Source organism: Pleurodeles waltl, chromosome 11 (genome assembly GCF_031143425.1).
Source record: "Pleurodeles waltl isolate 20211129_DDA chromosome 11, aPleWal1.hap1.20221129, whole genome shotgun sequence".
In the NCBI taxonomy this organism is placed as follows: Eukaryota; Metazoa; Chordata; class Amphibia; order Caudata; family Salamandridae; genus Pleurodeles; species Pleurodeles waltl.
The window spans coordinates 532,987,617-533,015,032 of NC_090450.1; the positions used below are offsets into that span (position 1 = coordinate 532,987,617).

The following is a 27,416-nucleotide window of genomic DNA, read 5'->3' on the forward strand; positions in this document are numbered from 1 at the left end:
AATTACAATCAGGCAATACGTTCTGTTAACAGCCCCTCTACGGGGCCCCTCGAAATGAGATCCAGAGTCCGAATGAGGGCTAAATACTTCAACATTAAAAGTATGTAAATTGGTAATCTTGCTTTAGTCGTTCACTCAAACAGCTTTAGAACATAAATTATTGTACAATGTTTATCCGAAAAACACCAGTAGCCAAGCAATCTAACATATTTCACTAGTTCTGCAGCATCTCCCCTGCACTCCTCTAGAGAAGTGCTTAGTTGTATATCCAGAAATGGCTTTTCCCTTATTGGCAAAGGCTGTTTATATCATAGGAAACAAACCAAAATCATACAGATGAGAATTTTCATGCAAGAGTTGCCTCTTATAATATCATGTTTATTGGTTTTATGATTGTGTTTTATAAGGTTTTACATTGCAATGGTTTTTTATTAATCAAGCAATAATGATTTACTTACTTACTATGTTTATGGATGGGTTTTCATTATATATTTAAAACTAGTGTGTATAAAACAGGGTGAAGCTTAAAAGATTGAGCACATTTAAAATTTTTGCAGACATGTATTATACAAAAACGCCAGACTCATCTATTGCTTAGCACTTAATATAAAGCTACTTTTTTCAAGGTTGCTCATCCTTTATAGAAGCACGTAGACTTTTTGATTTGTTTAGAGATTGCTTGATTCTTCTGCATGTATGGCCGTGGGGCAGCTGTGAGAACGGATATGACCATGTTTATTCTTTGCCTCGTCGAATTCCACCATTTTACCTTGTAAAGCCATTTTCAGGCATCCAGTAAAATAGGACTCCTCAGTAGCCAAACCTGTAACAAAGGAAATATGAACATTGAGATCTTTGAAGGAGGTCAAATATACAGATCCAGGGTCTGATTGTGAAGATTGTGAGAGAGCTCCACCCGCATGGCTGTTGTGAACATGGCTTGTATCTTAGACTGGTGCTGTTGAGTGATTTGTGCAGGGTCTGGTGTTGAGCTTTCCCTGTGATTGAGGGTTAGGTCATATGACCTTCCCCAAGAGCTGTGGAGTTTGCCTATAAAAAGTCTTAGCTTTCAGTTTTGGCATGAATGTCAGTGTTATTTCTCCATTGTTAATATGGCAGTGATGCCACTATCTGCCTACTGGTACCGGTGTGTGAGTCTTATTTCAGCCTGCATATCAGGTACTCCATGTTTTAGTGTGAGTGTTGTGTCTCTCTGGCTGTTTTAAGCGATCCTATAGCACTGCGGCCATGTGGATTTCTCCCTGTGCCAATGTCATTGTCTCCCTTGCCCAGTCTGTGTCAACACATCCCCTTCCCACGTCCCCCCATCCAATTATAAATTGAGCAGTGCTCCTGTATGGAATTTAGCTCTTACTGAGTATGAGTGGACCTTTGTTCCAGGTGCAGGAAGAATTGAATCACTGTTGACCTGCTTTCCTTCGTCCGTTCGACTCTCTGCCATGGCATGGGGGGAGCATGGAATGCCTTCCCGCCTGAATACAGTCCCCCCTGCCACCATGACCCTCCTCACAGCCTCCCTCCCCACCCCATCCCGGCGCAGCTTCATGGAAAAGCAAATACATGCAGAACGTTGCCCAGTAAAACCAGTTCCACAATGGTATTCCTCATTCAATGTATATACACTTATAATTATACGGCACTGGGGGGGGGGTTACTGCACGCTACCATTGTTACAGGTTAGATTTACCAACCCACCAGTGCCGTGCAGCTCGCAGTTGGGACCCCATGTCCATATCTCCTTGTGATAGTGTCCATTTTCCCTGTCCATGTCTCCCTGTTCCTGTTTGCCACAGTTTCCATTCCACTGTATGTCTCTCACTGAGTCAGTGACCATGTCCTGCAGTTCCAGTGTTTATGCCTCCTAGTCCACTGTTTGTGTATCCCAGTTCCTGTGTCAAAGAGCTGGTGTAGTCTTGGTCTCCTTACATTCATTGTCCCAGTGCCGGTGTACGTATCCCCTTTTCAGTGAATTCCATTCCCCAGTGCCACTTTATTCCCTGTCTCACTGCACAAGCCTATCTGCCCAGTCGTGCAAGAACCCTTGTTCATTTGTCAGATTATCCGTACTGCCATTTTGGGCATCTTTTCCCCAATGCCTGAGCATTCGATTTCCCACAGCACCTGTTGCCCTGTCCCAATGCACATGCCTCCCTGTCCCAATGCACGTGCCTTCCTATTGAAGGGTCAACGCCTCTGTGTCACAGTTAATATAATGTTTCAGTTTGTTTCACTAAAATGAGGTGTTGGTGGTGCCACAGTGCACATGACCTCCTACTGCAATATGTGCAGTCTTGCCCAGTGTCAGTCTATAGAGAGCCCCACCGTATGTGTGCTTCATCCCAGAAGGCTCAGGGTTCCTTTGTCAGTGTTTCCATGTCCCAGCATGCATCTCACTTTCCCAGTGTATATGTCTCCCTGACCCAGTCGGAGCCTCCCACACGCCATTGAGACTGTCTTCCTGTCTCACTTCCCATGTTTTCCCTGTCCAAAAGCCACGTGCATCATCCCACTTTCCAAGGTCTGTACACTAACTAACTAATAGTTAGAAAATAAGGCAAACATTGAAACAATTGTTTGTAATGAGTCAGACAATTTCAAAAGGTAAAATAAATAAAATACACAAGCAAAAATGCAAAAGTGGCTTGCCAGCATTATTCCATATAAGCCTCGTATGTGTCATTACAATGGGAAATAGGTGTGCAATTATAATAGAAACTACTGGAATTAGGCAGCAGTGCAGGCCAAATACTGAGCCTTGGTTGATTGATTTATGTAGCATGAAAATGAAAACTGTACAGTGCAAGATTACTAGTATGGAATTTTAGTACTCATAGATAAGCATAGGTACTGGATCCAAGTGCTTTAGAAAATGCATATATTTCTTAAGAAAGAAAATCACACATTTAACAATTGCTATTCAAATATTGAGTCATCAACAAATAATGATTTTGAGGCAGATTTTTAGCCTGTGTATTGATCTGAGAAGTCTGAATGATGCAATTTGAGTGGAAAACCTTCCTCTACCTCGGACTCTGGACCTTCTGATTAGGGGTGGGAAGTCATCCTGGGTTACCAAATTAGACATGAAAACAGCTTATCATCAAATAATGCTACATCCTGATTGACATCATTTTACTTCTTTTATCACCCCAACGGGGACTTTGATGTTTTGCAGTTTACCCTTTGGATTAAGCCTCAGCCGCTCCAGCTGTCTAGAGGGTGATTTCTGAGATCATGAAGGATAGTCCTAACGTTGTGGCATTTCTTACAGGTTCTGTAATTAAACCACAACTGGGATTTGTGGATGCTATTATCCTTGCTCTGATGCCAAAAGATCGTGAACAATTAAAATCCTTCTTCGTTATCTGCGACTGTTACACAAAATTCATCAAGGGGTGTGACAATTTCTCTAAGTGTTTATTCACTCTACTTAAAAAAAATGGGTGTGTCAATGGAGTGAAGAATGTAAAAGTGCATTTGAAAGGATAAAATCTATCATCCCACAGGTTTCTGCTCTTCAATCATTTTTTGAAGAATGCAATACTTGCATCACAGTTGATGCAAGTGCATATGGATTGGGGGCAGTTTTATCGCAGTATGAAGGATACCTTGAGCATACTACTGTTTTTGCGTCATACACACACTCAATGACTTAGAAAGGCGATACTCTGATTGAAAAAGAGATGCTGAGCAACGCATAGTGCATGGAGAAGTTTGAGTCTTATGTGTGGGGGAGGCCATTTATCATCAGCACCAACCATCGACCTTTAGTAGATATTCTTTAAGGAGCTAAAGTAAAAATACAGCTAGGTTGTCGAAATTGGCCACAAAATTGTTAGAATACAATTTTAAAATTTAGTATATTCCTGGTGGGAAGAATGTCCAGGGAGATTGCCTATCCAGTTTGCCAATTATTGAAGATTGTAAAGAGGAGAATGATAATTTTGAGGCATGTGTAATTGCAGGATGTGAGGTCAGTGACTCTGCCAGTGTGGAGAAATTAGATTCTTCAGGACAGTTTTATGTAGGAAGTACTCAGATTACCTACCAGTGGGCATCCAAGGGAAAACTCTTTGAAACCAGAAAGACAACCGTTCTGGAAGATAGCTAATTAGTTGTGTGAAGCTGAATGTTTGTTATCCAGAGGTGACAAGTTAGTCCCTCCACATGGCCTTCTGGAAAAAATAATCAAATCTGCCCATGGTGGGCATCTAGGGGTAACCCTTCCTAAAAAAAAGTTACAGAGGAGTATTGGTGGCCATGAATTGTCAAGGAGATAGAGATATTCATGAATGAATGTACCCAATGCTTTCTTTCTGACAAATGGTTGGTGACATGCTCACCTACCAAAGCACCTGTACCTGCTCCTTGCACAGTTTGCGAGAAATTTGGGTTAGACTTCTTAGGACCTTTTCGTATTTTGCCTGCACCATGTTGATACATGATTGTTCTGGTTGATCATTTATTTAGGTGGGATGAAGTTACATTTCTAAAGGAACCATCCACTAATGCTGTCATACATTTTCTTACAGAAACCTTTAATAATGAAGGCTCCCCCCATGCTCCCCCCATGTTGAAAAGTAGACTGTCAATTAAATTATCTTACATGTTGACTCTGAGATATCAATTTGTTTTATTCAGATTGCTTTCTCATTTCATTAAATATTTCATTTTGTTTGTTGCCTTTATGGCATATTTAGTTTTTTTGCTGTTGTTATTAATTCCTCTTTGCTATTCTTTCCTTTTCTTTCTTTGTTCTTGTTTTTCTTATTTTCTTTAATCCGTCTTAATTGTTCTACAAGTTCATCAATATGTAAAAAACACTTTCTCTTTAAAGCAGGGAGGTGTGTTGTATCTGCTTTTGTTAACTGTATGACCCAGTTATGGTAATCTCATGAGTGTAAAACACCAATGTCACAGCTGATGTCATTTGGAATGCTGGTGGGAACAAGTGGCAGATGTACGGAGCTGCTGGCGATTTCGTCTGGTGACTGTTGTTCTGCTCTTAATAAAGAACTTTTAACTGAGTTACTTCAATGTTTTTTAAGAAAGAAAAACCCACATTTAACAATTGAGATTCAAATATTGTCATCAACAATTAATGGTTTTGTTCTAGATTTTTACCGACACAGATACCCCAATGCAGAGCTTGCAACGGCAAAAATGCCTTTTCATATGTACGAGTCACATTTTAGGAGTCAGTAAACTTTTACCAGTTCCTAAAATAGGATTGCAACTGGATACTAATTTAGCATTTGGAAAGGGTGTGAGGTAGGCATTCCTTCCAAATACAGAGTTGGTATTATTATATATGTCAATATTTTGCAACCGTATTCACATCACAAAAAATTGAAGTTAACAACTCCCCGGTTTGGGTGCTAATCTATTCGCAAAGGGGAAGGAGTCTCCTTGGGGCCCCTCCACTTTGTGAATAAAAAAAAATGTTGTTGGGGAGCAGGGAGTGGTGCAGGGAACCACAACTAGCTCTCAAATAAACATGAAAAAAGTTAATATTTAGAGATCCCACACATGGTTGTCTGCAGACCACCATCCTTGTGACAGCCTGTGATTCTAGTGAGTCACAATTTGTCACTTAATTCATTAATATTGAGGAGGTGTGCAAGATTCAGTGCGTAATTTGAGCTGGTGGTTGTTGGTGGGGCCCACCGCACTCATCTTTGGGGACCAACACTTATTTTTCTCATCAGATATTGACCGCAATCAAAAGAGAGAAGAAACGCATAAACGAGAACGAAAGAGGAAGAGAAAGATGGCAAAATGACCACAAAGGGAGAAAGCATGGACCAACAAGAGTAAGATAAAGTGGGTGCTGAGTTTGGTAGTGGATTAAAGAGGCCTGATGTAAATTCAACACTATGCAGCCTTGAGATTCAGAGTTTTCATAACACAGCGGAAGCATTATTTTGGGCACCAGTTTTCACTCTTTTAGAAATTAAGCACTGGTCAGATTACAACCTACTACATTTTGGAGTTTTGAGACCCGACCTATTACTACATAGATCACTAGTAGAATTCTTTACTGGTTGCAAAAATACTAGTCACAATTTGCCACCAGTATTTTGCGACCAGTTTTTTGTACATCTGACCCTTGTCTTGCATTGAAGATAATTAAATTACTTTGTTAATATTGCCCCCTCTACTTTCCGCATTAACATAGTGCCTGTAAACTATATGCAATGTAACATTCTTAGAATACAGATCCACAAATACCCCATTCTATAAAATAAAAGGTGAGCATCTTTTACTCTGCACAACCAGGTTTCATCTTAAAACCTGTTCTCTCAATTTCTTTGTCTGTGTTACTTGTGTCCACATTGAAGAGAAGCACCCCTTTGCGCCCTGAAAAGCCTATGTAGAACAGTATTGTAGGTTACATTTCCATAATGTAAGAGTCTGAGAATAAGCACTAAAATGTCTAATGTATACATGTGCAAAAAAAACTCAGGCAAAGTTGAAAAAAACATTTTCATGACAAAAACATGTCACCTATTTCATCTGCTAGAGCTAGTTTATCAACATGTTTGTAAAATTCTTACTTCTTTTGTGTATGGAAACAGCACTTAACAGGTGAAGGGGGACAGTTGTCTTTTAAAATGTTTCAGGGGCTGCATTCCATGTGCAGCATTTTTCGCAGCTTTTGAGCCATTTGACCTAAAAACAAAGATTGTTTAAGAAGTCTGCAGGTTATGCAGAAGATGGTGACATGACATGCCACAAATGGTCTTTAGAAAGGAACTGTGAGGGCAGAATGTCTTAATCAGATCTAAAGAGCTAAATAAGACTTGGTGGTGGAGTTTATGTCAAAGTGACGCATCCAGAACACAGTGTGGTCTTTTCCACATGGTTGGTACGCAAGCAGTTGTGGGAAGTGCCGGATTGCCAAGTTTGTTTATCCCACAGCACTCGCTAGCTATGTTACTGTATGCAGATGATGCTGTGCTCATCTCAAGAACTGCTATGGGCCTGCAACAGCTTTTGGACTCATTTGTCGAGTTCATGGATAACTTTAATCTAAGCACTAATGTTAAAAAAATGACAGGTAATGGTCATTGGTCATAAAAACACTACATCTAGGACTTTTAACATCAAGGGCCACCACTTACTCAAAGTAATATCCTTTTCTTATCTTGGCCTCTTGTTTGATGCCTCCTTGAGTTGGTCTTTTCTCTCTTGAATCACAAATGCTTATTATTCATTAGGGCTGTACATGGTGCATTTGATTTAGTGAAGCGTTTAGACTATAAATCTATAGATGCTATGATTAAAATATATAACACTAAGTATATATCGATTGCTACTTATGGATGTGACATTTTAGGATATTTTTCTGTACAACCAATCCAGAGAGAAGAAAGCATATTTGCGAGAAGGTTGTTATTCCTAACAAGTACCATTGTCTCAGAGGTGGCGCATGAAGAGCAGGGTGTGAGTTATATATCTGATTGGATACAGTTGCACCTTCCTCTGTTGTGGCTCAAGGCTTGAATCAAACCGCATACAACGCTGAATGGTCACATTTTATGGGAGTGTTTTGAGCTCACCAATGCATTTCAATACCCTAGCTAAAATTAATGGAGTTGAACTTTTGGGCTCCTGGTTGGGCTGAGTTATTTAACCAACAAAGTAAGATCATCAAGTCTGACCTGACCTGGGCCAAGTAAGCCTTTGTTGAGAGGAAACAGAAGGAGAGAGAAGCAGGGTCATTGCTGAAACAGACAGACATTCCATCTTCCATCATGATTCAGTCTACACTGTAAATTTAACTGTATCTATGTTTGGTTTCATTTAATTTCCTTAGAGACCTCTTGACCAGGTTCAGAATTAACCTTTTTCATTAGCTACTTATAATATTGTTGGGATGGACTGACGACTCAGACGTTTGCCCCGGCCGCTGTGATAATGCTTTTCCACAGAACATGTTGCACTTTATTATGTTTTGTCCAATATATAGTACCTTAAGGAACTTTTTATTTGTCCTATTTTGAAGACGCTAAATCGTATACAGGTCAGACCAGTCCTTTTGTATTTACAGTTCCTACCGGATGAGAAGGTTTGGCACTCATTTGCCTCCGTTTCTTCCGGGAGCAGTTAGAGTGAGAAGAGCTCTAAGAGACGTGTGAATAGTGTCTGTGCTTTTTCCTTGATGTTTTTGGCTTTTACTAATTTGATAAGATTTCATGGCTATAATTTTGAGTTGATAAATGTATTGTATTTTGATGTTGTGCTTTTATGGTTTCGATGTGAAAATCAAATAAAGTTGATTTGATTTGACTGTGAATACTTAATGGAGACATTGCAGAATAAAATCCCACTCAGGCCCAACTGGGAATTCTCAGGGAGGTCTGTGATACCTACATGGTAGCATCTGAGTCCATTTTTAAAGTAATTGAGCTTACTGAGATGTGGCATATGGACTTTGGAAAGCGTGCCTCTCGCTTTTCAGTTTGACTCTGGTTCATCCTCAAGTTGTCTTTCCACCTCCACCAGCCTATCCAGCAGCTTCTCTGCCTTGGCTCAGAGACCTGTCAGCTAGACAGTGACATCATTTGTCTTACATGAGATATGTCTGTTGCCTTCAGCAATGAACCCCCTGACATCCTTTAAGCTCTATTCCAGTAGTGTGTCACCCTTTTGCAGGACATTATAGTGATGGGTTGGTGAGAAATAAGAACTGCTGGCAGTAAAGACTGGTTCCATGTGGCCTACACCCACAGCCATAACCTGAATGAGGAATTCAGCTTATCAAATTGTGCCCGTTCAGTTCAGACAGACAGCCACAAGTAATCCAGGGCAACAGGCATCCCCAGAGCCTTAAGGAGGATGAAAGGTAGTTAAAAGGTGCTAGCTCCAATAGGGAGGAAACGCAAGAGGGCATGGAGCTAAAGCTCATGCATTGATCCTGATACGCCGCCACTCTATTTTTTGCCTGTTTGTTTTGTCAGACTAACACCGCAGTGTATTTCCCCCCTCCTCTCCATCTCCCTTTGCTACAAATATTCCAGCGCCAATAGTGCTAAATAGCAAAGCTGTTCTGAAAGTAGCAAAGATGGAAACATCATGTAAACACCCTAATTATGAAGTACAGTATCCTTCTGCAATGATATGCCCATTTTAGAAGACAGTGGTAGGAACTAACATCTGTGAGGAATCCTCATACTAGCCAGTGTCCCTTGAAAATTTAAAATCAACTATGCCAAAATTCAAGCATAAGAAAACTTGGGGTATGGTACATGATGAGAGGATCCCCATACTCACCAAGCTACCACAAATTCTAAAAGTGGAAGCCTTCGATGCCCTGTGGAACAAAAGAGTGTCATGGCTTAAGAACAAGGTTGGGCATGATTCTGTTTGGTCACAGGACCTAAAGTTTTACTTCAAGCTATGAATGCTTGACTGGAACCCACGTCTTGCAATATGTTGTGGTCATTTTAACCTACTAAATTTCCTCAGTAGATAACTTTAGCTTACAAACGTTACATCAGTCCTGAAGCTACTCAGATGAAGCTGCTCACATAATGGAGAACATTATCCTCAAGCACAGGAGTCTCAAGGAGCCATTAACTACACGCGGAGCAGCTGCTCATCCTGGTGGGCTGTTACTAGTGGACACCATTCACCACAGAACGTTGTACTATAATTGTAGTATAAGACCTGGATTGTTAAGTAAACGTCCAGACCAACACCCAGTGATGGCCCTGATAACACAAGACTTGTGAACCAACATAACGTACTTTCTTCTTCACTGACCAGAAAGTACAAGATTGATGCCTCCAAAAGGGCATTTTGAAAGTGATACCTATCTTTAAATTCCAAGTGTACTAATATTATTTATTACCTAGAAGAACTACAAATATTTTCAACCCAGTCCTTATCTTCCCTCTCTTAGAGAAACCCAATTGATCCAAATTGTCATGTGAGTACTAAAAGGAGTGGTTTGGCAAGGCATGTAGGTCACCAAATAATTATTGCCATTAAAATTGTTGGGAGAGTTATTCTGGTGAGACTTTGGACTTGGACAGAGGACAAAACCATACTGGGGACAATTAAATTATGTTCAAATCTAAATTGGACCATTTCTTAGAATAGCCAAACCTGGGTCAATTACCTTGTCATTCATGAATCTAACAAATGCCTTTGATAGCCTCAATACATCTAAGCGATGGGCACTACTATATATATTATGGGTATAGATGAAGGCCTGGTGGACTTCTTGTGAGCATTATGTTTTGATTTAACAGCTGCAGTGAGGTTCAGTAAAAATGGAAAATGAACTGACAATTTTGGGTGGCACGAGAGGTGCATGAAGTATCCATCATGGCCCCAATATTGTTTTTATTATATATCAGTGACTGAGGGCCTCATTATGAGTTTGGCGGTCCCACTGCGGGACTGCCAAACTTGCGGGGAGGATGCCACTGCCAGAGGGTGACATCCCCCCCAAGCGTATTACAATGTTCCCGCCGTGCTGACCAGTGGGAACATTGTAAAACGCGGCTCCTGCCGGGCTGCCAGGCTGGAACAGTGCTTCGATATTGGTCTCAGCTCCCTTAAACTGTGCTCACTGAAAGGAGATTATCCTTAGGGTCCATCACCACTGGGCTCGAGCCCTGCCTTGTGTGTCTACTTAGGAAGCAAATGAACAGGCCTCAGGGGTAGTGGACAACAAGCTTGGACCCATGCCACCACAAGGGGTGGTGATGGGCCCTAAGGATCATCTAATGCCATCCATCTGGCCTTCGGCAAGTTCCCCACCTTTACAGACTATGAAACCACTTGCTGCACCCCAAAGGAAATCGAGCCATGCTGCCCACCACAAACAGTCTACTCCCAAGGCCGCTGTTAAGGCAACTAACAATGACAATGACACACTCATTAGTAGCCAGGAGGTTCCCCGATGGGCCATTCTACAGACCACCGCCTCAGAGGTTGGAAATCTCCCTCATTGCGCATCATTCTGAAATGAGGGAGGGCCCATACAATCGACCAAAAACAACACCTTGATTCAACTAATGGAGGTCTATTTTGATCTGCTCAATGTCCGGGTCAAATCTGAGCTTTTACCACTGGTCACCTGCTTAGAAGTTCTAGAAGCCAAGATTGCGTCAATCCTGTTGCTTCATTGCTTCTCTGATCCTGCATGCAATAGTGCCGCCTGTCTTTCCAACTTTCCTGCACACTTAAGTTTGAACTAACCTCATAAAGAGCAGCCAGTGGCAACATCCAGTTCAAAGGCGTCTACGGCCCAAGATCCCAATAGTGAAATTGTGAAGGCGGAGCAGAGATGCACGAACCAGACGGCGTGCTGGTCTCTTGGGGAACGGACCCGAGAAAGTTGTGGAGGTGCGCTGCCAGTCACATGAGCGAGATCTCCTTGTGCACACACTTTACCCCTAAAAACACTGAATGGTTCTGCAGCACTTGATGTGGATCCTAATAGAGACACAGTTAATCTTCTACCTACTGCAACTCCTGATTTCACTGTTCTCATTGGAGTGCACACCTGTCCAAGGGGGCTACGAGGAGCTTTTCAATAAAACATTGGACTGGTTAGTGCGGCACAAAAGTTATTCAATGTTCCACGCCATAGATATCTAAATGGTAAGCAGGTGCGCTTGGATCAGATTTGATCCTGGAGACCGTACAAGTGGTTGTGTCATCTTAAACCGTAAGATTTCAGTTTTTAGGTTGTAATTTATTACTTGCTCCACACTCATCCTCTGTTCCGAGAAGCAGTATTATCTTGGTCCCCATGCGTTACTTTTATAAACCTCTGGATCATTATTTGGGGAACAATGTCCGTCCTCTGAAAGCCGCTACCAGTCTATCTAAAGTTATTAATGGCCATAAACGTCTAGTACAGGCCCATCTCTTTGACTCTCACCATAATGAGGCCACTCTTAGGGTCCACCTTCAAGGTCCCCCAGCCATTCCTCAGGGACTGGCTGCTCTCTTTACTATCCCCACTGGCAATAGATTTGAAGCCCTTGCGAATTTAGACTGACTTTCACCAGCGGAAGGACCCTCCTGTGTCACCACTACTCAGCAAACCCATGTTCCATGAGAGAGCAATATAGCTGGTAATAATGCAGCTCGTAGATTCCCCTGCTGAGTTGGAATGTAGCAGATTTGAAAAGGGAAATAGATAAGCCTAACTGGCAGGCATTTATCCATAAGTATAATATCATCGCCCTTCAAGAGACTTGGGCCACTTCTCCCAACCTATTGAGGAGTATACATTTTATCACACCAACCCCTTCTCCCTGTGGAAGTCCATGGGAGGTCTTGCCAATTGGGTCATGATAATCTAGGTGTGGAAGCTTTGCCTACTCTCTGTGGGTCCGTTGCCTTCCAAGTGCTACAGATTAAGGGTAGTCTCTCTCGTTTTACTTTTTATTTGGTCAACTTTTATAACAATGATTTTGTAAATTATTCTTGTATTTTCTGTGTGCAGTTGTTAAATTTGTTGCCAATTTGCAGGGGAGCACCAAGACGCAAGCTGCTCATGTGCTATGTAGTGACTTTAATGCAAAATTGCTAGGTCCTGCGTGGTTGGGTAGGGGACTCAGGAGGGGACACTATGGAGGACCTTAGTGATGCAAGGGGACTAGAGCTGGCAAGTTACCAGGCTAAGCACGATCTGATTGATTTAATTGCAACCCTAAGTGAGGTAAAGCATCCTCAGCCAATTTACATGGGACACGGACACCCATCCACCATTGATTTTATTGTTGTTGCCAGGAACCTGATACAGCAATACATTAGCGGGGAAGTTGTTCAGACAGGGTGGGGCACCACAATGCCTTGTCTGATATAAGGCATGTAACTATTAGCAGGATTAGGCCCACTTTCAACATTATACCCACTCAGCATTCTACAGACAGGCTATGGCTATTCTGGCACCTTGAAGATCCTTTAGCAGCCTTGGGTCTGCTTCTGAATAAACATCAGGGTTTATTCTTCAACTGCTTGTCAGCTGCCAGTGGCAGCGTTTTATTAGCTCATTTTAATACTTTAGCTCAGGCCTCAAGCCTGCACAGGCAAACAAAGCAGACCCATGGCCGTTTGAAGAGGATTGTTCAATAAGCAATTGAAGCCTACGGCATCCATTGGTTGCCTCACCAATAATACCAGCTCAGGTAAGAGCTGCCCGCCAGGCATATAAATTCACCCTTAAAACGAGGAACGAGGCCCTGCATAAGATGGATTGGGAAATGCTGGAATCAGTAGCAGTGGGTGGTAACTGTAAATCATTTTGGGGTGTAGTCAACAGAATTCGAGCTCGGAACATCCCTAAAAGCCCCCAGTTTCAATGAAACATCTTAGGCTCTGATTGGGTGGGAATTGAAAAAAAAAAAAAAGTGATTGAAGAGAATACTAAGCTGGTAAATTCCCAGTTTGTGGAAACTATCGACAATCATGCCATTTTAAAAATAGGCAATTGTATGTCCCCTAACTGTTACAGGCCAATTTACCTACCTGATAGCACAGTTAAAATCATTGGCAGGGTGATTTACAATCATCTGGTTGAGTGCGCTCAAGAGCGAAACATTCTTTGACCATTTTAATTCGGGTATCGCCCAAGGCTGGCACAGTAGCGCAGTGCCTTAACCTGAGTCATATAGTCAAGAAGTATGTCCAAGTTAAGTGCTGCCCTCTATACCTGGACTTTATGGATCTTTCAACAGCTTTTGATTCAGGCAATAGGTCCAAGCGCAGCACTGATGCACCCATGGTCAATTTGTTGTTTAACCTGCATACTGATTTGGTAGCCTGAGTGCGTTTCAGCCCAAATGGGAACATGTCTCTAGAAATTTGCGTTGAGTGCACCAAGGCTGTATCTTGGCTGCCTTATTTTTTCATTTTCTACTATAATGATCTTTGTTTCCATCTAACCTATCTAACAGCTAGCTTGGTTGATACCCCCAGAGTCGCTGACAGACAGGTACCGGTGTTATTATAAGCGGTTTGTTAGCTTGAACCCCCAATGCTTTGGGAACACTGGTGGCTTGTTTTGTTCAGTTCTTGAGTAGTTTAGACTTGGCAACAAACTACAGTAAATCACAGATCGTGGCCTGTTGTCCAGGCAGTATTCCTTGCCGAAATCTTAATATCCAAGGTCAGTCTTTGAGTACTGTAAAAAATGTTAGCTACTTCGGCGTAACTTCTACCCCCTCGGGCTCCAGGCAGTCCCTGCTAACCAGCTCGTGCCTTAACCTAAGCAGGTAAGTTGGAACTATCCTTAACCTTCATAGGGCAAGGAGGAGAGCCTTAACACCTTTGCTTAAAGTATATAACACGTAATGTATCACGGTCGCTACGTACGGGACAGGGATTTGGGGATTCCATAATAGTATTACCTTTGTGGAAAACCGCATATGCCGGAGGCTGCTTCAGTTACCTCCATCAGCCTCTAGTTACATTATCCATACTGAGGGTACCCAGCAATACATCGATGATAAGGTACAACTGGCCCCGCTTTTGCTTTGGATTAGCATCTGGGCTAATCCCCAAGCACAGTTATGTAGAGATGTCATTATGGACTAAGTCTGGAGAGAGGCCCTGCTATCCCCTGGTTAAGCAATGTTTCTAGAACATTCCAGTCATTAGGGATACTTGCCCTATTTATGCATCCTCAGAAAATCAAGAAAGATGACAAACTCAGGGTAAAGCATGTCTTTTGGGTTTTTTGTGAGGAAAGAAGGTTAAAATCTGAGCTGGCTAAAAGTACAGTGTTGGCCTTTTATAGGTCTTTTGCCAACACAGAGCCCGCTCTGTACTTCTCGTTGGAATTAAAAGAGTGGGAAAGGTCCCTTCTTTTTTGTTTTTGAGATGGCACAATTTGGCGGCTCCTGGGCCATGGGTACCAACTAGGTTTTCTGAGAGCTTCAGCCCCCAACTTAAACCTGTGATGGGGACCTCCATGCAGTCACTTTTGCATTATAAGTTTTTCTGCAACTACTATAGCCTTCTATGCTGAATTTCTCTTAAACCCCCTTTAAATTCACAGTTTAATTTCCAATTATTGAAAACACCGGATATTTGTTTCAGAGTGTGCTCTTTTCTCAAAGCTGCAGTACACGCAAGGAGACCAATGGAGGGATGATCTGCCTGTAATTGTGTAATCCGAATCCATTGTGCCTCCCTCTGTTTGGGTATCTTAGTCCATTTTGATTGATTTGTTTTCACATTGCACTTTATATCTCTTTTGCACTGTGCACTTTACATGAGGGCCATCAACTGTCTATACTTATTCTGGTTTTATATTGCTGGATGAAATCAGTAGCATTAAGGTACTCCATGTTAACTTGGAATAGCTATGGTGCGGATGATCCTGTGCTTTTTAATAGGCGTGTTATTTATTATTTTTATATTTGATGTTTTGTATTGATCTGTGTCTTTTATGGCCACATCAGGCTAAATAAAGATTTAATTGACTGATTGAATTTACAGGGCTGGTATTTGGAGCTACATTGATGTAAAAATATTGGAGAGGAAAAAAATTGAACATGTCACCACCTCCTGGGTCTTCGGCTTTGCAGCCCACGCTTTATTTTGCATGAAGAGCTAGGAATAGATGGCCATGAAACAAAATTAAACTGTCTCTTCTATTGCTGTGGCCATCCCTATGGCAAAATTAACAGGGTCTCACTCAATAAGGAGATAATTGAGGATTGCTTATTTTGTGACCCTAGGGATCACCAATCCATTTGTGGAAGCATATGCTGCTCACCAGATTAAGACTGGGGTTCATTAGATGGCAACTGACCTTCCCACTGGGGCAATATAAGAATGACACAGTGGGACAGATTTCGCAATATTTCATGCAACGCAGCAAGACACCTTGCTAGATTGCGTGAAAGGGCGCAAATGCACAATATTTAACATTCTAAGTTGTATTCCTGTCCTCTCATTGTGCTGGCGCACTTTTGGCTTACTAGCGTCAATGCTGGCCCCCTTGCATCATGGTGCAAGAGTGCTTGCATTGCAGGAAGCATTGCTTTGGAAGGAACACCTTCCTGCACAAAAACAGTCTTTTAAGGCTTTTTCCTCTGTGTGTGCTGCAGAATGCAGCAGATGTAGAAAGAGGGAAAAACAAGGAGAAATAAAGATATTTCTCTTCGGTACACCTCCCCTGGAACGTTGCAGCATTTTGACACATTTTCAGGTTACCACTCCTAATAAAATCTGCAAATGCGCCAAAATCCATGGGTGGATGTGTGGGAACACCCACGGTCCACCCATGAAACGCCTCTGTGGGGCAGAGTAATGTGAGGCAGTGACTTGCCTGCCTTGCGTTACTCCAGATTTTCCAAGAATGGCAGGGGCCATGGAAGGTGGCCTTGAGTGAATTGGTAAATCTAACTTTGGTGCTGCTCTGCCCTTGCATTACTTTGTGGGATGCAAGGGCAAAGCAACACGTTGATAAATGTGGTCCAATATGTTTGTGCCTCTGGGATGAACGCTCACCACAAACTTCACTGCATTACGTTTTCTCCTATGGATTCAATAAGCCCCTTAGCCGCAAAAGTTTAGTACTCATGTCAAATAGACAGGGCTTTAATAGATGTAGGATATCCTTGAAATTCCTGCGCCCTTGGCCTCAAACAAAGTGTGTCTTAACGTGCGGTATTTTATGAAAGCTGCAATCCTTCTTCGCAAGAGTTTGCTCTTTTAATCTACTTCTTGCCTATAACTACTATTACATAAATGAAATGCAATAGGTGGATTATTTAATCGTGGCATATGTATGTATTGTGTTTTAGGATATGTAAATAAGTGTTTTTAAATATTGTTTTTATGAGAAGTGTGTAAGTGTTGCCTATTTACATTTGGATAAATGCAAACTAAATGGCTCTCTTTTAAAAATGACCAAATGGAAGTTTTTTAATGATCATTATTCATAATCGAACAAAGTTAATGAACTAAACTGAAACAGTAGCAATACAAATACCTTTCTTCAATAGGTACACTCCTTAAAATCTTCAGGTTATTTTTGGCAATCATACCTTGGCAGCTGCCGCAAATGTCAAGGGGGGTGGTGGGGGCTGTTAGGGGACGACGGGGACTGGGGAAACAATAAAAAATAAAATAAATAAAAAAACGTATCTTTCCCACCATGTCCTACCATCTCTCTCTGCTCCTCTCCTCCTGATGGAGCACAGGCTTCCCAGCAATCCTGCCTCTGTTTTCATGCTAAACATCGCTTGAAAGCAGCGCCAGGACTGGTCTGAGTGGCTCTGACTGCCATTCAGACACATTCCTGGGGTCTGTGCAGTTTCTCCAGCCCGGCTGTTCAACACAGCCAGGCTGGAGAAACCTCAGTGCGCATGTGTGTTCGGCTGGCCTGAGACGGCCGGCCAAACACATATGCACACTTAGATGCACTCTCTCTCCCCTCTGTCGCCCCCTCCCCACCTGTAACCCAGCCCCGCCCATCCCTGCATTGCTGGCTGAACCAGCAGATAAAAAATGCCAACTATTGTTTTATTTTTCAGCTCTTGGCCACGGGTCTACGCTCCTCCACCATTGCGGAGGAGCTGCCCTTATACTTTGGCCCATCATCTGTTAAAGCCAATATAAATTCATCTTATGGAGGGCTTCCAACAGCTCGAGCAGCCGATTTTTTAAACTACTGCACTTGTCTTAGATAACGTCCTTGATCTTGCTGTCATTCACTGGTGGCATTTCCATTTTGCATCTCATGATTTCCCCACAAGTTTTAGATCCAATATGCATGTTAAATAGTTGGGCCACAGAATTCAGTGAGTGAACCATTACTATTGCTTTGTTTTGTGTTTGGGTTGTTATTTTTTTTTATAGGGTTAGATTAAGAAAGTGGTAGTTTTGATGGAATTTATAAAGGATATGTGTATAGTCTGAGCAATTCATGGATCTTTAGTGCAAAATCTTCTGTGTCATCGTTAATTTCAAAGTATTTTCTTAGTGGATACCCTTGGTTTCTTTGGTAAGTGTATGGCCAATGGTGTCTGGGTCAGATGGTTACTTTGGGGATGCCTTGGAGCTGATAAGTTAGTGTATAGATGTATCTCCATGTTAACATTTTGCAGCTCTCGATGAAGCCTTTTTTCACATCCTCTCTTTGATAGCTCACTGTATCTAATAAATGATCATATATTGATATGGGAAGATCTTTCACTGAACTCTCCTCTATAAGTGCTGCATTAGTTATTTACGAAGATGATTTTTTTGGGCTTCATGAGACTTAAAAGAGATGTCTAACTTATTAACAGATCTACTACTGCCCGGTGGGGAATTTACATGAATGCATGATGTTTTTCAAGTACTAGTGATGCCCAATATTATGTGATGGGTTGTACACTTTCTATAGATGGCCTTTTCTTGACAAGAACATTTTACTTTCTTTCTGCTATTCAGCCTTACAAAACGTCTGCTGTAATAGTAAAAATGTTTATGCTTTTCAGAACAAAATATGACTAATTTAATGCTTATTGACCATAAAGACACCTACCTGGGCACTATAGCTTAATGCACCAGCATATAACAATGTTAATAGTCAGATATGTGGACATGCTTGGATTTGTCAACAATATGGATTAATCTAAACATAAAGGGCCAGATGTAGCAAAAGTTTTTTCCCATTCTGTGTCAATGGGAAAATGTGTTCGTACATATGGCCCAAAAGCTCTACTACAGAGCAGTCAAACCAACCTCTGTGTAGGAAATGTTATATTGTAGATAAAAATGTACCATTTGAAGTTTCCTTTCATATAGAAGGAAGAACCATCTTTTCCTTTGTGAGTAATTCTAAAAGCCTTTGAACTGATCCTTGGCCAGGCCAGAAGACACTGGGCCGGATTCACAAAGACTGTGCTGTGAATTACTCCTGCTGTATTCCTGGCTTTACTGCTGAATTTCAGGAGTAAGCTTTTAGTAAGCCAGGAGTACTTTCTACTTCCACATGGAACTCAGGAGTAAGACAGAGTACTACAAGAGTCAATCACACATACTCATAATAAAATCTTTTAGTGGTTAGGTTGTTAAATGTAAAGCCCAGAAACCTGAATTTTAACTCTTTATTGCTTCTTGGCCAATACGAGTGATCATTCTACCATTATAAGCCATGGGAGGCTGCAATCCCTCAACATAAGTCCATCTCTATTTTCCTTATTACAGCCCACATGTGACGCACCTAGTAGCCTATATTAAGGAAATAGGGCATCTGCTTCACTATAATAAGTTATTACAGTTGAGTTATGACATCATAATGCCTGTTGTCAGAGTTAGCAGCTGAGGGGAAAGACAGGTCACGAGTATAATTGAAGCAGCACTTCAAAAAAGAAAAAGGAAACATGACTTTTCCCTCTTCACTTCTGTTTTTCTAGATGAACACTGATCTACAGAAAATAGATATTTATTGCAACATGTTTATTATCCTATGCTTTAGGTAACTATATATGTACTGCTGTACACTATAATGAAATTGCAAGTCACCAAGGAGTTCCATGACCATATAGAAGAACAAGGCTGAAGGCAGAGTTCCTTTAAAAGGTTATAGAACTCCTAAGTGACTTGCAATGTCCTTAATATTATGACAGGGAGCACTATATTCCTTATAATACATGAATACACCATCACCTTCCCCACAAATCACGGAAATCCTTGTTGCATAGTTCTTTCACATGAAAGAGAGAGCATGTTTGCAAACATGAAGAATAAAAACATAAATTCCAGATTAAAATCAAAAAGCTCAAAGCAGCTGTTAGATAGTTGTTGCAATTATTGTTGTTCTTATTGTTTACTGTAGTTTATTGTTTCACTACATTCCTCAATGGTTGATGCCAACAGACTAGCATATAGTGCCCATCCTGACTTGTGGATAGTTGAAGACTCTGCATTGATTTCTGTATTCTATGACAGTTGTATATGTTAAGCTCACTGTCTCCCTTCGTCTTCACAAGTTGACATCACAAGGATACTGTGATCATAGCATAGCATGCCTGTCATGATATATGTTACAAATAAAGCACTAAATATATTTGTTCCAAAAATATATCAGAACAAAAAAACACAGTAGCTCGGAATGAGTAAAAACATGAAGAAAGATTCTACATTTTCTGTAATTCCCTATGGAATGCAAAAACATATTGCCATAATTAGCTAATTTCTGCTTGTTATTGTGCTGCTAGAAAACAGAGCAGAAGAAAGAAAAGCAGTGTTTTGTTTCCATTCCTTAAACAGCTGCTTAATTTTGCTCAGTGACCTGACCTGTCTTTCCCCTTGGCTTCTGGCAGCAGGCAATGTGATGTCGGAACTCAGCTCTAATAGGTTATTATAGTTGAGTGCCTATGTCATTTGTTTATTATACATGGGATTCTGTAATCCCTATATAAATGCCAGTCTCTAACGTCTTTATTGTCTGCGACTTGTGACGCACTCAGCCACTGATTACCAAGAAAAGACACCAGAACTAGAATATTATAAGTTATTACAGTCAAGTTCTGACCTCACAATGCCAGCTGCCAGGCCAGCAGTCGAGGTGAAAGACAGATCAGGCCATGGAGTATAATTGAAGCAGCTGTTTAACACAAACAAAACTGAACATTGCCTTTCTGTTTTATTTTTTAGCTAACAATAACAATGACAAGCAGAGAGATCATGCTTAATTTTTTACACTTATTATATAGTTCGAGAAAAGGTAGAATCTTTCTGCATGTTTCTAACATTCTAAGCTACTGCAGTTTTTATTTAAAAAAAACTCACTTCTATTAAACTTATTCTAATATCTGTTTGCAACTAATAACTTACAGGTTTTTTTTATGTGTTTAATTTTGCACTAGAAGTTTTATTTTTATTCTTCATGTTTGCAAACAGGCTTGCTCTTTTAAATGAAAGAGCTACGCTCCAAAGTTTTAAGTGGTTTGTGGGACAGGTGATGGTGTGACCATGTATTATATGGCAAAAAATATGTTTTGGCCCCAAGGAGGGGGTAGAGTAGCCCTTGACTTCCAAAGCAATAATTCTAGTAAATCTAGAAAGCTTTTGAGCTAATAAGGTTACTCTATTAAATACACCTTTTATTCAATTAACATTTCAGATTAATAAAATCAAGAATCAAGATACTTAGGTGCTCCTAAAGTGATGGTGCAGTGGAAAGTGCCAAAGTGCTAAATACAATATATACAAAGATGTGTAAAAAAAAAGTCAGTGATCTTCAAAAAGACCGCTTCAATCCTGGTGTCCAGAAGTCACTATTCATCTCAAACAATAATCCACAGTAAGTTATGTCAACATTTCGACCCCACATACAAGAATGAATCATTAAAGGGTCATCATCAGTACAGATAGTCTTTTTCTAGGTAGCACCCTCAGAACACAAGGTGTTTAGAATTTTAATGTGACTTTCTTTCGACTGCTTCTTGTTCGCAGTCAACAATAAGCATATCTCCAAAAGCCAATCATCGTGTCTGCTGAGGCGAGCGGGGGTAGGTACAGAGCACAGTTTTGGAATGAGTCCGAGGCAGAACTAGAGGAGAGGCTTTGGCTGGGATCCGAGCCTCACCAGATTGTCAATTTAGGAGAGGGGCTGAGCAGGAAATAAGAGACCAAGGTAGCCTGGTGCAAACTCATCTTAGACGAAGGAGAACTAAGATGGCACCTTAGCATGCGCTCTAGGAGAGCAGTGACAAAGACGTCTGCTGCTCCTTCTGAACGCGCAGGACAGAGAAACTAATCCCAAGAGAGATAGTGGCCAGAGAGGAAGGCAAGAGCTTTGTAAGGCCATTTTGTCACCTGCTAGCCCTCTGGACCAAGGGAAGAGACCAGTATGATCGACCCTGGTCCAGAGGAGGGGTCTTTCGAACCAGAGGACATGGCCATTGCGGAAGGCTGCATCCGGCATGGAGGGGGAGATCCCATGTGGAACGTCCCCTACATGCAGGAATGTCTAAGAAGATGGGAATGGTAAGATGATGGTGACTGAGCTGCTTACAGACAAAATGTGCCAACTCCTGCAGAAGAGCACGTCAGGGACCATCTATGTGCCATGGGCTCAGATGGATAAAGAAGGACTAAGGACCAAATTGCCACTATTGTTGGATGGATACGGATCTCATGTTTTGAGAAGAACACCGCAGGAATAAACCTAGTGATAGGCGATGTCAGAAGTCTGCTAAGTAGTCTTATTGGAGAGTAAACTAACATGATGTTCATCCAAGCTCACATCCCAGCAATCATGCTGACAAACACCGGGCATGATGAGGTTCACATTCAATTGGTAAAGGCACCTAATAAGGACGGCGATGAGGGATATGTTTGTTCCCTGACATCCCAGATGTAGAAGGGTTAATGTCAGAAACTATGAAACCTGGTGAGACCATAACTGTTTTTCTTGATAGGATGAGGGAATGATGGGGACAAGAAACAGGACAGCCATGGACCAGGCTCCCAGGTTGCATTCTTTTACAATGTTCTCAAAAAGGGCTACCACCAAAATACAAAGCGGATTGGACAGCGTAGTGGGGCTGGACACCAAAACCTGGCGAAAGAAACAAGGTCGCATATTACACTATCACAAAAAGAGACAAGAAAAGGACAGGGAAAGATAGGAGCAAGCCCAGAGAGACACAGCTAAGTTGGTCCAACGGGCACACTTGAGGGGGCTGTGCTGGCTGCAAGCGTGTAAATGGCACCAGTTCTGAAGGGAGCACCACCGCAAAACCCCAGAGGGGTTCAACCTAACTACAACGGCAGAAACCAGGGAGGCTGGCAGCAGCCAGACCTTAGAGAATGTTAATATTGTCACAGAATGGGTCACATGACAGACAGATGCCGGCTAAAAGCATATCACAAACAGAGGTTAATGAGCCGGGGCCAGTCTCCGCAAACTCTCCATTCACAAACCCAAGCCCAGAGAAACCTGAATGCACCCTTATACTCAGCCACAGGGAAGTCAGTCCACTTCCGCACCACCAAAATAGGGGTCAGGTAGTTGGACAAAGACGTGGCAACAGCAACCACAGACAGTGAACCCAACCATGGAAGGGAGATGTAACAGTTTGGGGAAGTAGTGCCTTCACACAAATGGAGAACCAAAATGTGCAGTGAGTTAAAACCCCCAATCCAAAGCATCCATTTCGTGCACACCTCAAAATTTGCTGTACTAAAATTCAAAAGAAGGACCAGCGAGACAACATTAAGGATTCAAGTCTTTACTTGCGTTAAGGAAGTTCAGGACTGCTGTAAGTATTTTGTCGATTGGGTATCCTCACTAGAGTCTGCCATTCAGGGTACCTGTGGGATCCTAGGCCCCACCCTGCTGCTGATCCGCCAGGGTGGGCTTGGCTGGCCACACCCCAGGGGCTGGGCAGTCTGACGAGGGAGTCAGGGCGGATCCCTGACCAGTGCTTAAACGCAGGGACCCATGGTCACTGCAACCACACGTCAATTGGGACAGGTTCCAATGACCAAGTAAGAAGTCCCCATTCTCGGGCACCCAGCCCGGGACCACAATTCTTTCATGATGTGTTATCCCAGCAGTGCCCCCAGAAAACTAGAGGCCTCCAGCCAAATGGAGGCCCCCTTTTAGTTCCAAAACAAAGCTGTCCTCCAGTGTCGGGAGCTAGGTTTCCCGTACGCTTGGGATAGTGAAGACCCTATAACCAACACAGTACACATGCGAGGTCCGACAGTTTGCGAAGCACTGCATGGCACCTAGCCAGTAGATGGGGGGAACGGTTCACCAGAACAACCAGCAGTCCCAGTCCATTACAATCATTTGGGAAGGCTTCGACAAGTTCTTGGCCTTGCACCGGACTACCCATGCAGCAACATTTTGCATCCTCCTTTCCCTCAAAGTTTTCCAGATAACCTAAGCCTGCTCGCCAGGTCATGCTCATCCAAATTAATTAAAGAAGCATTTTGCTGGTTAGAAGTCCCTGGCCACAGCCAGAAACTGCAGGTCCGAATATCCTGTGAAAGATATGGTCCGAGGGAGAGGGGGTGCAGAGAAAAAGGGAGTCGAAAAGATCCATCACAGCTCCGAGCAAGGATAGAATGCAGAAAATATGCTCACCCTCGCTAGCGATCAGCCAACACACAAGACCTTGCATACACCATCTGGAGAAAGCAATAATCACAATCTTGGACACCACAATATCAGAGGCACATGGCGCCGGTGAAGAACTCTCAGACCCCTTCTAGTTCATGACAATTGAAATAACAGATCAAGTGAAAATGTAGGGAAGCAGCTAAAGACCAATAAAAGAAACCCAAAGCTAGCCCAAAATAAGTCTCTAGAAAAAGAACGTAGTCAAGACACTCGGCTCCACTGAGGAGGGTCAAGTTGCACGCCATATGCTGGGACTAGAGGGGTGACCTCAGGGTATGTTGCGATCACCAACCAATGTTCAGTTGTGACACGCCTCCTCTTTATACATCACCTCCCGCACGTGTACGTTGAAAAACACTGCCTGCACCGATGGCACCCCCATGTACACTAGGATACTGGAGGGCTGACGACACCCACGGAGCACTAGTTAATACCGAAAAACCACCCACATGCTCACAAGATCACCCTGTAAAAACTGAGTTTACCGCTGCAGACCAAGTCAGTCACAGACAGGTGTGTGGCACAACAACCTATAAAGATACCGTGAGTGGGGCCACCTTCTGGTGTCTCACTAAAATTGCAAAAAGCGCAGGAACTCCTATGAAATAATTGGTGTCAACACATGCAGGGATGCAATGTTTTCTAAAATAACAAACTAAACCCAGCTCTCATCCAACAGGTCCGCAGTCGAGCCTCTAAGTGTACCACCTTTACAGTGGACCATCACCTCTTTAGGGGCCACATCAGTACTCCCAACAGGATCAAGAAATGCAAACTGCACCGTAGAGTTTTTTTTGGAACTGCCAAAACTACAAAACCGCGACACCAGAGGATTACAGACATCTCCCTAGATTCATCTCAAGACCTGCAATGCTCTATAAGTTATGCATTGCTGCCCATTTGTAAACTCTCTGTTTTGGGTGCTGCTGATTCCATTCATTACCAAAGAACTGCCTAGTCAAATGGAGTCCATACAGAAATTGTCAGTTCTCAGTGTTTGCGTAGGGACCTGTTCCATGTCACCTATAATTACACTAGACCCACCACTAGCATTCTACATGTGCTACACAGCGCCCTCATACACAACACATGGTATCAGCACATAACGGCCGTATGTTCCAAGACATCAGTGAGGTCATGTTACATCTGTTTGCTGATACCACATGCAGTAGGCGCAGACAGGCTTTATGGCCCTCATGGCGGTCTATGACCGCCAGGGTGGAGGTGGGCGGAAGCACCGCCAACAGGCTGGCGGTGCTTCATCTGGCATTCCGACCGCGGCTGTAAAGCCGCGGTCGCCTAGCCGGGTCCGGCGGTTTCCCGCCGGATTACCCCCGGCTGGGAGAATCCTCCATGGCGGCGCTGCAAGCAGCGCCGCCATGGGGATTCCGACCCCCTTCCCGCCAGAAACAGGATGGCGGGAACGGGTGTCGTGGGGCCCCTGGGGGCCCCTGCACTGCCCATGCCACTGGCATGGGCAGTGCAGGGGCCCCCTAACAGGGCCCCAGCATGATTTTCACTGTCTGCGTAGCAGACAGTGAAAATCGCGACGGGTGCAGTGCACCCGTCGCACCCCTGCAACACCGCCGGCTCCATTCGGAGCCGGCTTCAATGTTGCAGGGCCTTTCCTGCTGGGCCGGCGGGCGCTCCCGCCGGCCCAGCGGGAAAGTCTGAATGGCCTCCGCGGTCTTTTGACCGCGGAGCGGCCAAGTGGCGGTTCGCCGCCCGCCAATGTAGGAATGACCCCCTATGTGTCTTAAGAGGTAGCCTCTGAAAAAATAAAATGTGTTCTCCACCTATGCCTATGTAGGATTAGGGCCAAGATACAACCCAACATGTACAACCTCATACAGCAGTTGTGAATCTGACCCTATACAAGACCAATCCCACAGCACTTTACTTTTTCACTGAGCCTAGTGATATTCAAACTGAGCTAGGAGGGTGTACAGGAAAGGCACCATAGGAGAGGATACTGTTTGGCGACAAAACTGTCCAGAAAAGAGATTCTTAGAGGTAGCAAAACCACCAAGCCAATGCACAAACATGTTTGCTTCCGTTTCCATCTGTGGTCTCAGGGTGGCCCTCAGCATATCTACTGTAGGGCTGTCTTCTTTAATAACAAATGGACCCCAGACATGAAGCTCCAGTGTAGGGCCATCAACCTTGATGATACGAAGGGAAATGAGTCCAGTAGGGTAGGGTTGAATAACAGCAGAAACCCCATGTCAGGAATTCTGGGATACTGGGAGATATACGTGGTTAGAAAGGAAGGGGCAACCCTTAATTGTTTGGAAACTTACACTTGTGTTTCAGAGGCAAAGGAACAATTCCACTGGGAACAAATTAACTGTGGCACAATCCTGCACATTCCGGACATGCAATGGGGCACCTCCATGCTGATGGATACTTACTGGCAATGCAGCGAGTTTGCCTACACTCAGCTCTTCGAGGGATGGTGTGACCTTTTTTCCCTCATCACTATACACACTGTGACCCTGGTCATTCCTGGAGAAGATCTGTCAGAGTTGTACCAACAGCCCCTAAAGAAGATGACTCTGTTGCATCAGGCTTGAAAAAAAGAACTGCTGTTTATTATTTTGGCTGGGCAGAAGAATTAAGACTGTTCTCTGATGCAGAAATATAAGTGGGAGGGTCCATACTCTTCTTCACCGTGCAGACGAAATTGAACACCCGCTGAAAATGCTCAAGATGATGAACAGCACTGAGCTCAGCCTTAAATCGATCATGGAAGAACTGAGAGCCATTTACCTCATGGTGATGCAACATCGATATGTGTTGGACTTTATGACTGCATGGAGAGAGGGGTGCGTACCAAGATCAGTGCATCATGTTGTATTGTTATACCAGGCAATGACATGGACCAAGGGACTCTGACTCTTGCTATCCAAGCATTGCACCATTTACAAAGAGACATGCGTGAGCATGGAGGTGTCCCTTAGCAGGAGTGGTTCACAAACTGGTTCGCCTGGCTCTCCTAGTGGCTGACTAGTCTGTGCATGTCATTGTTGCCCGTTTTCACAGTGTTATTGTTTTTGTGTGGTTTCCTGCTGTAAAAACGCAGTCCTCAAATTGGGCAGAATGCAAGTAACTACAGAAGTAGGAATAGTCACGACTGAAGAACAACAAATCCCCAATAATGTGACAGTCATGAAGTAAGGGTGAGATTGTGTAGTTGAAAATTCAACAAGAGGGACATGTTAATATTGGAAAAGTTGATGTTGATGCACACAATGATACGTTCATATATAAGAACAAAATCGCATCA

At 42.9% G+C, this 27,416-nt stretch overlaps 1 protein-coding gene across 1 annotated transcript in view; it reads right to left on the bottom strand.

Annotated features, from left to right (window-relative positions):
- Positions 1 to 357: 357 nt before the first annotated feature.
- LOC138265845 (growth arrest-specific protein 6-like) overlaps positions 358 to 27,416 on the bottom strand; it is a 190,724-nt gene continuing 163,665 nt past the window's right edge. Inside the window, exon 8 of the mRNA XM_069213939.1 lies at positions 358 to 823. Coding sequence (XP_069070040.1) covers positions 669 to 823 — 155 coding nt within the window. The 3' untranslated portion in view covers positions 358 to 668. The remainder of the gene's footprint in view (positions 824 to 27,416) is intronic.